Below are 15,570 nucleotides of genomic sequence, written 5' to 3' on the forward strand. Positions count from 1 at the left end.
CATAGGAAGAAAAGATTTATGAGGAAAGAGAAAAATAATTAAATGGGCAGCACTGTGCTCTAAAAAGAGGCTATGGAGAGATGGATATTTATCTAATGTTTCACTCATGCTGTTTCCTATAGTATCCATATGAAATTTGCAGAAATATTAGGACTGTAAGGATGCTGAGAAATATGTTACAGAGCAAAGCAGTATCAGCTGGAACTACTCAATTAAATTAGGAGCAATATCAAAGATTACATCTCAGAAAATTTTTCCTGGTTCATGACAAATAACCTTGAATGGATGACTTTATCCCTAGAACTTTTGAAAGCTCTGTGGCCAAAGAATGGAAGATCATTTATTAAGTTGTTGAATTATCTTCCCAGGGAAATGGCGGAATGCCATTCCTTGAAATTTCTAAATGTAGGGTGGAAAAAAATCAGGATGTTGCCTATGGGAACTCTTCTCTACTTCTGGCGCAGACCTGGTGATTACTGAGTGATGTTTTTCTTCTACAGTATCTTTGATTATTGTTCATGATTACCATACACAGATACATTTTTTTTTCTTCAAGTTGGTATCTTATTTAAGTTAAAAAAAAGCCAGCTTCTAGAAAAACAGCTAGGGAATGTCAGTCATCTGCCCTCCTTGCTGTCTGCCTTCTTGGCAGAGATAGGCTACCTAGCATTCTTTTTTCATTTCTCTTTACTACGTAGTTCATCAAGAGATGCAATTTAGTACATATTAGATGTGACTTCATTTCCTATATTCTCTTCATTCAGACAGCTAAAAAGAAAAGCCCCAAATATGCCTTGCCTTTTGGAACCATTTGTCAAAATGAATACAGAAACTATGTATGAAACTCTCAAATGAAATCATGTAGTTCTTCAGAGAGTTTCATGATCCTTTTCACCAGGTGAAAACCCAGCTCATGTTTGCCTAGGAGTAATGGTCCAAGAGCACTACATTTCCTTCACCTCCCTCTGTAGATTTTTTTTCCCAGTGATACATATCAGCTGAAAAGCAGAGCCAGAACCCCAGTTTCACTGGTCACAATTACTTAATATTCTAATTTATTACTTTACTTTTTCATGCTAATTCCTTCACATCCACATTTATATTATCTAGGAGATCTAGCTTAATATAGGTGCTGCTAAGGATAATTTATATCAAATGTGTTGCCTGGAGATATTAGATATATTTCATGTTGGTATGCAGGAAAATTTGCCAAACTTAAATATTAAGTCACATTAATTAAACTACATAACGTGTTCTGTAACATGAATTGGTTTTTTTGTTGATGGTATTTTCTAAATTATTGTATAATTTTATTGTTTATGACTTTGTACACCTTCTTTAGTGTGAAGAAATTCTATATATCTGTAGCCCAGAGTTCTTACTCTTTTCCTTCTTGAAAGAGATCTAGACCTAAACAAAAAGGTTAAGATTACATTTCACTGTTGTGTCCATAATATAAAGATAACATTCTCCGTATCCTGTTTTGTGAAAACGGCTCTAACAAATTGCCAGTATCTTCTATGTGCAAACAACAAATATTTCCAAGATGAAAACTAATTGGGAAATAAAAATAAAATTGATGGGTTACAATCTTCCTTTTTCTTCTCTTGTTTCCTGACTGATTAGACCTACCAAAGGGGACAGGGGGAAAAGTGCTCTTTGTTTCTAAATCCTTTTACTAGTGTCATATTGATTCTCTCCCAAGTATACCTTGTGGTCTCAGATGATCACATATTTTCATTTGTACTCAAATTGATACAGCACCTTGACTCATGGGTTGACATACACTGCTTGTACTGTGGTGACACTGCTCACCATAGACATTCCTGGGGTGGGGTATACCATGACTCTTCTGCATGAAACAAGAGAACAGGCTGCTTCACAACAGTGTTCTCATTCTTTGAAAAGTGATTGTTGTTCCTCCCAATTGCCACCTTAAGTCTCCTCTAGTGTTGCTAAACATTGCTCTTGACCTCTACCAACAATGCTTGAGCTCTTTTGTGTCTCTGCTGATGCAGAAAAAATATTCCTCAGCTGAGTATCAAAATATTCTGCTGTTACACTATTTGTAAGAAAAAAAATGTATCTTATAATACATTTATGAAGTGTCTGAAAGAATACAAGGTGACCTGTCTGCACACCATTGCTTTGGTTCTCTGTCTTACCTGTGTATTCTCTCATCCCCCCTCCCTCTGTTTCAGCTAGCTGTGAGGTGGTTGGAACACAACTGCCATTACCAGTACATGGATGAGCTCCTGCAGTATATCCGCTTTGGCCTGATGGATGTGGATACTCTCCATACAGTTGCCCTGTCCCACCCCCTCGTCCAGGCAAGTGAAACTGCGACAGCTCTTGTCAATGAGGCCCTGGAGTACCACCAGAGCATCTATGCACAGCCCGTTTGGCAAACTCGCAGGACCAAACCGCGATTCCAATCAGACACTCTATATATCATTGGTGGGAAAAAGCGTGAGGTCTGTAAAGTCAAGGAACTTCGGTACTTCAATCCTGTTGACCAGGAGAATGCTCTCATAGCTGCCATTGCCAACTGGAGTGAGCTGGCTCCCATGCCCGTGGGAAGGAGCCACCACTGTGTAGCAGTCATGGGTGACTTTCTGTTTGTGGCAGGAGGAGAAGTTGAGCATGCTAGTGGCCGGACATGTGCTGTGAGGACTGCCTGTCGCTATGACCCCCGCAGTAATTCCTGGGCGGAGATAGCACCCATGAAAAACTGCCGGGAGCATTTTGTGCTGGGTGCCATGGATGAATACCTCTATGCAGTTGGGGGTAGAAATGAACTGCGCCAGGTTCTGCCTACAGTTGAGCGATATTGCCCCAAGAAGAACAAATGGACTTTTGTGCAGTCCTTTGACCGATCCCTTTCATGTCATGCTGGATATGTGGCTGATGGTCTTCTTTGGATATCAGGTAGAACGTGCGTCATATGTTGGATTTATCAAAAAACACTTTTTCATTGTGGCATAAATTTAAAAGTCGAGTGTTGGTAGTTGTGGCCATGTTTAATTGAACCACTGAACCAAGGATGCCATTTTACCTAATTAACATTTATTACTGGAAACCTACTCTTTAGAGAGCAATGTAATTGGAACTAATTGAGCTTTCTGTGACTTTCTCAATGAGTAAAAATTCAAGGTGGAAATTAATGGCCCATCACATCCTTTTCTTACCAAACCTTCTATTGTTTAGATTGTCAGTTTTTGATACTCATGGATTGCTTTACACGCCTTGTGGCTTGTCTAGATTCTTTGCCATTTTTTTTTAACCACTCTGGGCTGCTTGACTAGGAGATGTTCCATCAAAGACAGGGCAGGCAAAGTAAAAGTCCAGTGAATCCATTTTGATGGGTATAGCAATAGGAATATATCCAGGTAGGAGCCATGTACATGGAGGGAAGAGATTTAAGTTATTGGCTAAGATATGTTTTTGTATTATCTGTGGATTATAGTTGTGCATACCATCCTAAATGCTTCATTCTTGTTTAATTTTCCATTCTTACTGATTATTTCGGTGTACTTATTATTTTAATTTACATTGTCTTCACTTTTTTTAAGCCTTTTGATTATGAAAAAAGGAGACTAGTATAGTGAATCCTATGTACCCATGGCCCAATTTCAGTAGTAGTCCACTCACTGCCAGTCTTGTTTCATCCACAGCATATATTCCTGCAAACCCCTACTGGCTACCTTTTCACTGGTACAGAGGGAGTCTATGAGGCGTAAGTTATTAACATCACATTATCAACCTGTGTTTCCAATCCAATTCTTGAAAAGATCTAAACTCTTCTCCTTTGAAAGCATTGCCCACTGGGGAGGAAAGTCCCATCACCTCTCAGAGGACACTCATTTTGTAACGCAGATGGAACTTGTTGAATTCCCATGTCCAGGACAAAGAGAAATAGGAATATAAGATAACTTAAATACTAAGAGTAACTTTGAGATGTTTGTATTTAGAAGACACAATCACTTTTTTTTAAGTCTGTATGTCTTAATCTTTTTCATGTATTTTACCCCCCTCCCCACTGGCAACCACCAGTGTGTTCTCTGTATTTATGATTCTGTTTCTGGTGTTTTTGTTTGTTCATTTTTGTTTTATAGGGCTCACACATAAATGAAATTGTGTGGTATTTGTCTTTTTCAGACCTACTTTACTCAGCGTAATACCCTTTAGGTCCATCTATGTTGTCACAAATGGCATGAGCTGATTCTTTTTTATGGCTGAGTAATATTCCATTTAGATTATTATAATAATTATATCTATATATATACACATATATATTATATCACATCTTTATCCATTCATATATCATTGGACACTTGGGCCGCTTCCATAATTTGGCTATTGAAAATAATGCTGCAGTAAACATAGGGATGCATATATCTTTTCCATAGTGTTTTCATTTTGGGGGGGGTGGGGGGTAAATACCCAGTAGTGGAATTACTGGGTCATGTTGTAGTTCTATTTCAGATTTTTTTGAAGAACCTCCATACTGTGTTCCATAGTGTTTTCACCAGTTTACATTCTCACCAACAATGCATGAAGGTTCCCTTTTCTCCACCTCTTTGACAACACTTGTTATTTCTTGTCTTTTTGATGCTAGCCATTCTGGCTGGTGTGAGTTGATATCTTAATGTGGTTTTGATTTCCATTTCCTTGATTATTAGTAATGTTGAGCATCTTTTCATGTGCCTGTTGGCCATGTATATGTCTTCCTTGGAAAAATGTCTTTTCAGGTTCTCTACCTTTTTTAATTGGATTATTTATTTTCTTGGGGTTGAGTTGTATAAGTTCTTTATATATTTCAGATATTAACCCCTTATAAGATATATGTTTTGCAGGTATCTTCTTTGATTCAGTAGGTTGCTGTTTGTTTTTTTGATGGTTTCATTAAATGTGCAAAAGCTTTTTATTTTGATATAGTCCCAATAGTTTACTTTTGTTTCTCTTGCCTGAGGAGTCATATCTAGAAAAATACTGCTAAGACTGATGTCCAAGACATTACTATCTGTTTTCTTTTATGAGTTTTATGGTTTCAGGTCTGACATTTAGGTCTTTAATGCATTTTGAGTTTTTGTGTGTGGTGTAAGAAAGTGGTCCAGTTTCATTCTTTCACATGTAGCTGTCCAGTTTTCCCAACATTGTTTATTGAAGAGACTGTCTTTTCCCCCATTGTATGTTCTTGCCTCCTTTGTCACAGATTAATTGACCTTGTGAGTATGGGTTTATTTCTGGGTTCTCTATTCTGCCCCAATGATCTATATGTATACTTTTGTGCCAGTACTGGACTGTTTTGATTACTCTAGTTTTGTAGTATGGTTTGAAATCTGAGATTGTGATACCCGCCCTCCCTCCCCCAATCTTGTTCTTCATTGTTAGGATTGCTTTTGCTACCCAGGGTATTTTGTAGTTCCATACAAATGTTAGGATTATTTGTCCTAATTCTGCAAAAAAATGCTGTTGGTATTTTGATAGAGGTTGCATTAAATCTGTAGAGTGCTTTGGGTAGTATGGACCGTTTCACAATATTTGCTTTTCCAATCTATGAGCATGGAGTATCTTTCCATTTGTTTGTGTCATCTTCAGTTTCCTGCATCAGTGTTTTATAGTTTTCAGAGTACAGGTCTTTAACCTCCTTGGTTAAATTTGTTCCTAGGGATTTTATTATTTTTGGCACAATTGTAAATGGGATTGTTCTCTTAATTTCTCTTTTTGCTATTTATTAGTGTATAGAAATTCACCAGATTTCCATATATTGATTTTGAATTCTGCAATTTTACTGAATTCATTTATCAGTTCTAGCAGTTTTTGTAGTGGAGTCTTCAGGGTTTTCTACAAATAGTATGATGTCATCTGCAAACAGTGAAAATTTTACTTCTTCCTTACAAATTTGGATGCCTTTCATTTTTCTTCTGGTCTGGTTGCTGCAGCTAGAACTTCCAGTACTATGGTGAATAAAATTAGTGAGAGTGGAAATCCTTGTCTTTTTCCTAATCTTAGAGGAAAAGCTCTCAGTATTTTCCCTTTAAGTATGATATTAGCTGTGGGTTTGTCATATATGGCCTTTATTATGTTAAGGTATGTTCGATCTAATCCTACTTTGTTGAGAGGTTTTTTTTTTTTTTATCATGAATGTGTTATACTTTGTTAAATGGTTTTTCTGCATCTATTGAAATGATTATATGGTTTTTATTCTTTCTCTTATTGCTGTGATGTATCACATTGATTGATTTGCAAATGTTGAACCATTCTTGCATCCCAGGAATAAATCCCACTTGATTGTGATGAATTATTGTTTTATTAGTGTATTGTTGAATTTGGTTTGCTAATTTTGTTGAGGATTTTTTCATTTATGTTTCATAGAGATTTTGGCTTGTACTTCTCTTTTTTTGTGTGGTGTTTTTATTTGGTTTTGGTATCAAGGTAATGGTGGCCTCATAGAATGAATTTGAAGCTTCCTTCCTCTTCTATTTTTTGGAATAGTTTGAAAAGAATAGGTATTAACTCTTCTTTCAGTGTTTGGTAGAATTCACCTGTGAAGCTGTCTGGTCCTGGAATTTTTTGTTTTTTGGAGTTTTTTTTTTTTTTTTACTGATACAGTTTCATTACTGGTAATGCATCTGTTCAAATGTTCTATTTCTTACTGATTCAGTTTTGGGAAGTTATATGATTATAGGAACTTATCCAGTTCTATTAGGTTGTCCAATTTGCTGGTACATAATTTTTCACCATATTCTCTTATAATCTTTCATATTTCTGTGGTGTTGGTTGTTATTTCTCCTCTTTCATTTCTGGATTTGTTTATTTGAGTCCTTTCTCTCTCTCTCTTTTTGTTGTTGTTGTTGTTGTTTATGAGTCTGCCTAAAGGTTTGATCATTACAAAGAACCAGCTCCTAGTTTTGTTGATCTGTCCTATTTTTTTTTTCTTTTTAGTTTCTATTTCATTTATGTCTGCTCTAATCTCTTGTTACTTCCTTCCTTTACTGTTTTTGGGTTTTGTTTGTTCATCTTTTTATAGCTTCTTTAGGTATAAGTTTAGGTTGTTTATTTGAGATTTTCCTTGCTTCTTGAGGTAGGCCTGTAGTACTATAAACATCTTTCTTAGAACAGCTTTTGCTGGGGGCACCTGGGTGGCTCAGTTGGTTAAGCAGCCAACTTCAGCTCAGGTCATGATTTTGCACTCTGTGAGTTCGAGCCCCGTGTCGGGCTCTGTGCTGACAGCTCAGAGCCTGGAGCCTGTTTCAGATTCTGTGTCTCCCTCTCTCTGACCCTCCCCCGTTCATGCTTTGTCCCTCTGTCTCAAAAACAAATAAAGGTTAAAAAAAAATTCAAAAAAAAGAACAGCTTTTGCTGTATCCCAAAGATTTTGGACCATTGGGTTATCTTTTTCATTTGTCTCTAAATATTACTTGATTTCATCTTTGATGTCTTAGTTTACCCATTCATTGTTTAATATCATCTTTTTCCATATTCTTTTCTTGTGATTGATTTCTAGTTTCATAGTATTGGGATTGGAAAAGATGCATGGTATGATGTTGATCTTTTTGAATTTGTTGAGACTTGGTTTGTAGCCTAACATGTGATCTATTCTAGATAATGTTCCATGGGCACTTGAAAAGAACATGAATTCTGCTGTTATGATGAATTGTTCTGAATGTATCCATTAGATCTGTCTGGTCCAATGTGTCATTCAAAGCCACTGTTTCCATGTTGATTTTCTGTTTGGATGATCTATCCATTGATGTAAGTGTGGGACTTACTTACTATGTTGCATTGCTACAAAGTCCTCTAATATTTTGTATTACTGTTGATTACTTTCTTTATGTTTGTTATTACTTGCTTTATGTATTTAGGTGCTCTTCTATTGAGTGCATAAATATTTACAATTGTTATATCTTCTTGTTGCATTGTTCCCTTTATAATTATATAGTGTCCTTCTTTATCTCTCATTACAGTATTTTTTAAAAGTCTATTTTGTTTGATATAACTATTGCCTCCACAGCTTTCTTTTCACTTCCATTTGCATGATAAATGCTTTTCCATGCCTTCATTTTCAGTCTGCATGTGTCTTTAAGTCTGAAATGAGTCTCTTATAGGCTGCATATAGGTAGGTCTTGCTTTTTTATCCATTCTGTCACCTTATGTCTTATTAGTGTTTAGTACATTTACATTCAAAGTAATTACTGATAGATATGTTTTTATTGCCATTGTGTTACTTTTTTATGGTTGTGCTTATAGTTCTCTATTCCTCTCTTCTCATGCTCTTTTTTTCTCATGTTGAGTTTCTTTAGTGATACACTTGGATTTCTTTCTGTTAGTTTTTTGCATAACTCTTACTGGTTTTTGATGTGGTTACCATTAGGTTTGTATATAACATTTTATGCATACAGCAGTCTATATTAAGTTGATGGTCGCTTAAGTTTGAATGTATTTTTTACTCTCCCCTCTTCATGGTTTAGGTATGTATATGGTGTCATACTTTATATATTTTTATTTTGTGAATCCCTTGACTAGATTTTTATAGATACACATAATTTTACTCCTTTTGTGTTTCCTACTCTTCTTACTCCTACTTATGTGCTTTCCTTTCCATTCAAAAAGTCCTCTTTAACATTTCATGTAGGGCTGGTTTAGTCATGAATGCCTTTAACTTTTGTTTGGGAGACTCTTTATCTCTCCTTCTATTCTGAATGATAGCCTTGCTGGTAGAATATCCTTGACTGCAGGTTTTTTTCCTTTCAGCACTCTGAATATTTCATGTTACTCCCTTCTGGCCTGCAAAATTTCTGCTGAAAAATCACTTGACAGCCTTAGGTTTCCCTTGTCTATAACTGTTTTCTTTTCTCTTGCTACTTTTTAAAAATTTATTTATTTTGAGAGAGGGAGGGAGAGAAAGAGAGAGAGAGAGAGAGAGAGAGAGAGAGAGAGAATGTGCTTTAGCAGGGGAGGGACAGAGGGAGAGGGAGAGAGAGAGAATCCCAAGTAGGTTCCACAATGTCAGCATGGAGTCTAACATGAGGCTCGAACTCACAAATTGTGAGATCATGACCTGAGCTGAAATCAAGAGTTGGATGTTTAACCAACTGAACCATCCAGGCACCCCTCTCTTTCTGCTTTTAAAATTCTCTCTTTATCACTAGTTTTTGCCATTTTAATTACTATGTGCCTTGGTGTGGACCTCTTTGGGTTGAATTTGTTGGGGGCCTTCTGTGGCTCCTGGATCTGGATTTCTGTTTCCTTCCTAAGATTTGGGAAACTTTTAGCTATTATTTCTTCAAATAAATTCCCTGCCCCCGTTTCTCTCTCTTCTCCTTCTAGGATCCCTATAATGTGAATGTTATTATACTTGATGATGTCAATTCCAGTCTGTTTTCATTTTTTTTCTCTCTTGTTCCTCTCGATTGATTTCCATTACTCAGTTGTTCATTACTCACTGATCTGTTCTTCTGCTTCTTCTAGTTTACTATTTATTCCATCTAGTGTAAACTTAATTTCAATTATTGAGTTATCTCTGATTGACTCTTTTTAATGTTTCCTGTCTCTTTGTTAAGGGTTTCACTGAGGTCCTCTACTCTTCTCTAGTTGAGTGAGTATCTTCATGACCATTACTTTAAATTCTCTGTCAGGCATATTACTTATCTCTGTTCTGTTTATGTCTCTTGTGATTTTTTCCTGTTCGAAAGAACAGGACATATTACATTTTGGACATATTACTCTGTCTCCTCATTTTGTGTAATTCTCTGTGTCTATTTCTATGTGTTAGGATAGTCAACTACATCTCTTGTTTTTGAAAGTAGTGACCTAATGAAGAAGAGGTCCTGTAGTGCCCTGCAGTGCAGTATCCCCTGTTTACCAGAACCTGGCACCTTAGGAGTGTCTTGAATATATTGATGTATGTGCCCTGCTCTTGTGGCTCTGTTGCATTTTCCTTCCATCCAATCATCTGCAATGACTCTCTTTGCCTATTGTTGGCAGGGTTTGGTCCTTGTGTTTTTAGTGAACCAGTGTGGGGCTGTTGTTGGATTAACTTGAGTCAGACCAGGCATTGGCCAGAGATGCAGTATTACCAAACTGCAGGGGAATGTGGGAGTGGAGTGCATGGTGCCACCAAGGTTTGTGCTGGTGGGAGGGAACCTGCAGCTTCCTCCACAAGGCAGGCTGGGATGAGTGGGTGGACCCAGAGAAGCATTCAAGGGTAGGCCAGATCATGTTAGCAAGGTTTGTGTTGTTCTCCTGTGGGAGGTGACCTGGAACTGAGGCATGAGTGGGGGTGTGTCTGCATGACAACACAGGGGTAGGGTGTGCTTTTAGCAAGTTAGGTGTAGAATTTTGGTACTGCACTGGTTCTAGGAGGTGTACATGTGGATGGGGAGAGAAATGGTGGTGCCTGCCAGCTCTTTTTTTTTCCTGGAGAAGTCTCCCAATGATCCCTATCCCTCTAGCTGCACTCTGAGATTAATAAGAAATCTCTCTCCTGTATACCCCAGGTATTTTTCAAACTGCTGCTTCTATGCTATCTCTACATGGACCTCTTTGTTGTGTTGTCTCCCTAATGTGGGGACTCAGTTTCCTCTCACCTTCCCAGCCCACAAGACTGCTGGTTTTTTTTTAAATTCTGAGTTTTAAACTCCTCTGATTTTAAGATTGTGTGAATTTCATCCCCTCTGCTTTTCAAAGCCAGACACTATGGAGATTCATCTTCCCTATGCAGGCTTCCTTATGAGAGTCTTTTCTTTCCCCTCTCTGGACTGTGGAGTTCCTCTCTTCTGCAGACAGTTCTGTAGGCCTATTTAGCTCTCAATTGCATCTCTGCCCTTCCTACCATCTTTGAAGTGGCCTCTTCTCTACATTTAGCTGCAGAGAGTCTGTACTGCCATCTTTGGGTCATTTGGGGAATTATTTACACTTGAGAGGGTTTTATCTAGTTGTACTGCAGGACGAGGTGAGTTGAGGTTCCTCCTGAGATGACAGACCATCTTCTTCAGAAGTCCTGATCATACGGTTATTATTTTTATTTTCTTAATGTGATGTATCATGTTGATTGATTTGTGGATATTGAACTGTCCTTGCGTCCCAAGAATAAATCCCACTTGATTATGGTGAGTGATCCTTTTAATGTATTGTTGGATTTGGTTTGCTAATCTTTTGTTGAGGAATTTCACATCTACCTTCATCAGGGATATTGGCCATAGTTTTCTTTTTTTGTAGTGTTTTCATCTGGTATTGGTATCAGGGTAATGCTGGCTTCACAGAAAGAATTTGAAAGCTCCCTTTCCTCTTCTATTTTTGGAATAGATTGAAAAGAATATATATTAACTCTTCTTTAAATGCTTGGTAGAATTCATCTGTGCAGCTATCTGGTCCTGGACTTTTGTTTGTTGGGAATTTTTTGATAATTCAGTTTCATTACTAGTAATTTGTCTGTTTGGGTTTTCTGTTCTTCCTGAATTCAGTTTTGGAGGATTATATGTTTCTAGGAATTTATCTGTTTTTTTCTAGGTTGTTCAATTTGTGGACATACAATTTTTCATAGTTGTTTCTTGCTATCCTTTGTATTTTGGTGATGTTGGTTGTTACTTCTCCACCTTCATTTCTGATTGTATTAATTTGAGTTCCTCTCTCTTCTCTTCTTGATGAGTCTATCTAAAGGCTTATTATCAATTTTGTTTATCTTTTTGAAGAACCATCTCTTGGTTCCACTGATCTTGTCTGTTATTTTTTTAGTCTCTGTTTCAGTTACTTCCATTCTGATCTTTACTGTTTCCTTCCTTCTATTAACCTTGGACTTTGTTCTTATTTTTCTATTTCTTTTAGGTGTAAGTTTGGGTTGTTAATTTGAAATTTTTTTGTTGTTTGAGGTATGCCTGTATCTCTATAAACTTCCCTCTTAGAATTGTTTTTGCTGCATCCCAAAGATTTTGGATTGTTGTGTTTTCATTTCATTTGTCTCCATGTATTTCATTTTCTCTTTGATTTCTTCATTGGCCCTTTTTTTTGTTCATTTAGTAGCATATTGTTTAGCCTTCATGTGTTTGTGTTTTTTCCATTTTTTTCTTCTTCTAATTGATTTCTAGTTTCATTGTGGTCAGAAAAGGTACTTGATCTGATTGTAATCTTCTTAAATTTATAGAGATTTGTTTTATTGCCTAATGCGATATCTCCTGGAGAATGTTCCATGTATACTTGAAAATAATTTATATTCTGCTTTTGGTTGGAATGTTTTGTATATAGCTGTTGAGTCCATCTGGTCTAATGTGTCATTAAAAGACACTGTTTCCTTATTGATTTTCTGTCTGGATGATTTATCCATTGATATAAGTGGGAGAAGCAATCACCTTTAAGTAAATCTTGAAGACTTCTCAGCTTCCTTCAATAATCTTCTCTAGTTGTTTAACATCTGCTCTGACAAAATTCTCCCTTGCATTTAAATTAAATTCATTTGTATTCTGCCCATTTTTCCTTCTGCTGTCCTCAATAACCAGGGAGACAGCTACAGTCTTAGCTTCTCTGGATAATGTCTCAATTATTGGCAATTTATTGATTTTCATTGAAGAAACGTAGCTCCTGTCAGTATTTAACTGTTCTGTAATTAATGAATGAAGTTAGGAATTGGACTAAGGAAGAGGATAAATGAGATAGATCCAATAATTACTGGTCTTATATACCAAATAAACTTTAGATATTTGTTTGTACATTAGTGTGTCTAATAGATATATTTAGATAAGAACTTCGTTTGTCTGGTGAAATACTCCCTTTTGTTTAAGTGTATATTTCAATAGTTAAGAAAATAACCACCAGGACTATATTTTGTTGGCTTTGCTGAAGAAATTTCAAACTTGGCTACAAATGAGCCTTTGCTAACAGAAGGAAGAGATCTGTACTTGCCTAGGATAACAAAACAGTGATGGATGGCTGAAATCAATGTAATTTATATTTTCTTCCAATTTACATTCCTTCCATTGACTCATTTAGTTTCCATATGTTGTTAATGCATTTCTAAGTTTTATATGAATTTCTCACAAATATTTTAATAAATATTTCCTATTTTCTTAGCTATTAAACTATCTTTTTAAAAAATGCTGCAGTTTCCCTTACATATTCTTAAAGGTCTGACTACTTAATATCTTCTTTAGTGAGGCCTTAGAAAAACACAGAAGCTCATTCTAGACTGGCTAGATCTATCATCCTGGTATCAAGCTGATTTCTCTTTCAATATGGGTCTGTATGTTTCCTTTTCCATTTTATTAAAATTATCAACTTATTACCTATATTGCTCTATCACTTGGTTTTGCCCCTACTGTGAAAGGAAATACATTTTCTTTGTTCTTCTTTTGCAGTAATGTATGCTGCCTGTGTTAACCATACTTAATGAAAACAATCCCAATTTTCTCAGGTTTGTTTCTCCCCACTGTGTACTTGAGATGAAAAACTCACTTCCCAGTATATAGTACAATACCTTTAATTGGAAAGAAAAGGAAATCACCAGTGACACTTCTAATACCTTCAATCGTCTTCCTCTTTCCTCAGGAGCAGCTTGTCATAAATCAATTGTGAATCTAACCATGGATAGGGAGGGGTACTAGATTAAAAAAACTAGGTATACCCCTTAAAAAAACAAGGCAGGTATATGTCACCCTATCACTGATCTAGAAGTGTTACCCAGATTTATTGTTGCAAATAAAAATATTTGACTCTATTCCTTATCCTTTATCAAATAATCAAGTATTTCTAATTTAATTGATGGGAGATTAGGTCATTGCCATCTTCCTGATTGTTTGCAAGCTTTGCCTGAGTTGTAGGAAGTACAGATTTTAGAATGTGGATTTTAGGGGCTTATTTCTGTTCCATAAAACACAAAGTGAATGTTTCTTTAGAGATTCAGTATTTCTAGTGTGTTCACTCCCTCTCCATACTCCCTCCCTTTTCTCTGTCCATTTTGGGGTCAGGACACCTTGAAACCTGTCCATGGTTTTTAAAATGAGACAAGCAGAGATGAATTCAGAAAAGCAGGCTGTATGGATATGCCCATTAGCATTTAATTTAAGATGTTAGAGATAGTCAAATTTTACAGGCTCCTGTAGCATTTGACACTGTGACCCAATTCACAAATGCTCCACATCATTTCTACTTGAAATTCACAATACTGAAGCAAAAGGAGCATTAAATATCCTGCAGTTGTGCTTTAAAAGGTACGTTTTCCATTGTGAGATATTGTTTGTGAACTACTAAAAAGATCCCTTTTTGTGAGTGAAAATTAATCCTGAGCTCATCTTGCAGAACAGCTTACCTTTTCGTTTTTGTCAAATGGCACCAAGATAATGGGAAGCTAACCACAAAAGTAGTGCTTTCAAACTGTAAAAATAAGACAAATGCTACTGTATTTACTCAAAAGCAGTATTCAGTGCTTTCCTGATTCTCTTGGTGAATGCTACATCCTTATTAAGTCTTGTGCTGGTTCCTAGATAAATAAGATTAATTCAGCAAACACACTTCCTACCCTCTAGGAGCTGACAATCAAAAGAGCTTTTCAGATATTTCATTAATGAAAGAACATTTGTTAAAGCTTCTTTCTTTAACTCCCTAGAAGATATGTTTATTTTCATCTTGATTAAATTTATATGAAGCTTGCATTGCCCCATTTTAAATAACTTTAATTTATTCAGACCTACTAGAGGGACTTTGGATTTCTAATACTCATTAAAATTAGAACAATGTAAAATTTCATAAACATTTTTTAAATGCTGTAGCTTTAGCTTTTCTCTATCTTTGTAAATATTATTTTACTCTCATCCAAAAAATTACATATAAAACATTGGGAATTAACAGGGGGTGCAGTGGAGGCTGGCTTATGGTGTCCTGAGGTCACAGAGCATGTGAAACTTCTCACCAACCAAGAGACCCTGAGTTAGTTTCCTAACCACCCTTAGTCTTCTACCAGGGTAGTGTGGAGTGACAAAGAATGAGACACAGGTCCTGCACTGGGACTCAGTGTAGTAGAGGGAATAGACTCAACAGATAATTCTAGTATAGTGTGTGATATATGTGATGATAGAAGTCTGTCCTGGGGACAGAAGTAGGGCAAAGCAGGGGGTACTTCATGCAGGTTTCACAGAGGTTCACAGCACCTTCTTCCTAACTTGGCCTTAGGTCCACTGGGCTGCTTCCCATTTACTCATTAACCCCTCCCTGTCATCATGAGTGGACTTCATGATCCAATCATTTCAATAATTCTCCTGCCCTCTGGCAAGCACTCGCTCTTGAACAAACCCAGGGGTCCAATTGTCTGTGCCTGTGCCCAGGCAGCTGAACCCTATGGGAAGAAGCCAGTTGACAGGAGAGCTTTGTGTGGGATCTACTCAGCTCGCCAAGCCCTCCCTGTACCCCACGCTAGTGTCCCTCCACGCCTCCCTAGCCCCCACTCACTCAGCTGTAGCTTAAACTCAACCACCCTTCACTGGCTAGAACCAAAACCTCTGCCCCTCAGACTCAGAGACAGCACCTTTTCTTCTGCTTTTCAGAACAAATGTACAAGAGGAGAGTCTCACAGCAAGATGA

At 36.9% G+C, this 15,570-nt stretch overlaps 1 protein-coding gene across 16 annotated transcripts in view; it reads left to right on the forward strand.

Moving 5' to 3' along the window:
- KLHL32 (kelch like family member 32) overlaps positions 1-15,570 on the forward strand; it is a 244,234-nt gene that overhangs the window by 179,057 nt on the left and 49,607 nt on the right. For 10 of the 16 annotated variants that reach the window (XM_042986825.1, XM_042986831.1, XM_007084920.3 and 7 more), the window contains one exon: positions 2,202-2,928. The exons of 2 other annotated variants lie outside the window; for them this stretch is intronic. In XM_042986825.1, coding sequence (XP_042842759.1) covers positions 2,202-2,928 — 727 coding nt within the window. Of the gene's footprint in view, positions 1-2,201; positions 2,929-15,570 lie in introns of those variants that run through there. 4 more of the 16 variants (XM_042986833.1, XM_042986837.1, XM_042986832.1 and 1 more) reach the window with 4 other exon arrangements.

Source organism: Panthera tigris, chromosome B2 (assembly GCF_018350195.1).
Source record: "Panthera tigris isolate Pti1 chromosome B2, P.tigris_Pti1_mat1.1, whole genome shotgun sequence".
NCBI classification, from domain to species: Eukaryota; Metazoa; Chordata; class Mammalia; order Carnivora; family Felidae; genus Panthera; species Panthera tigris.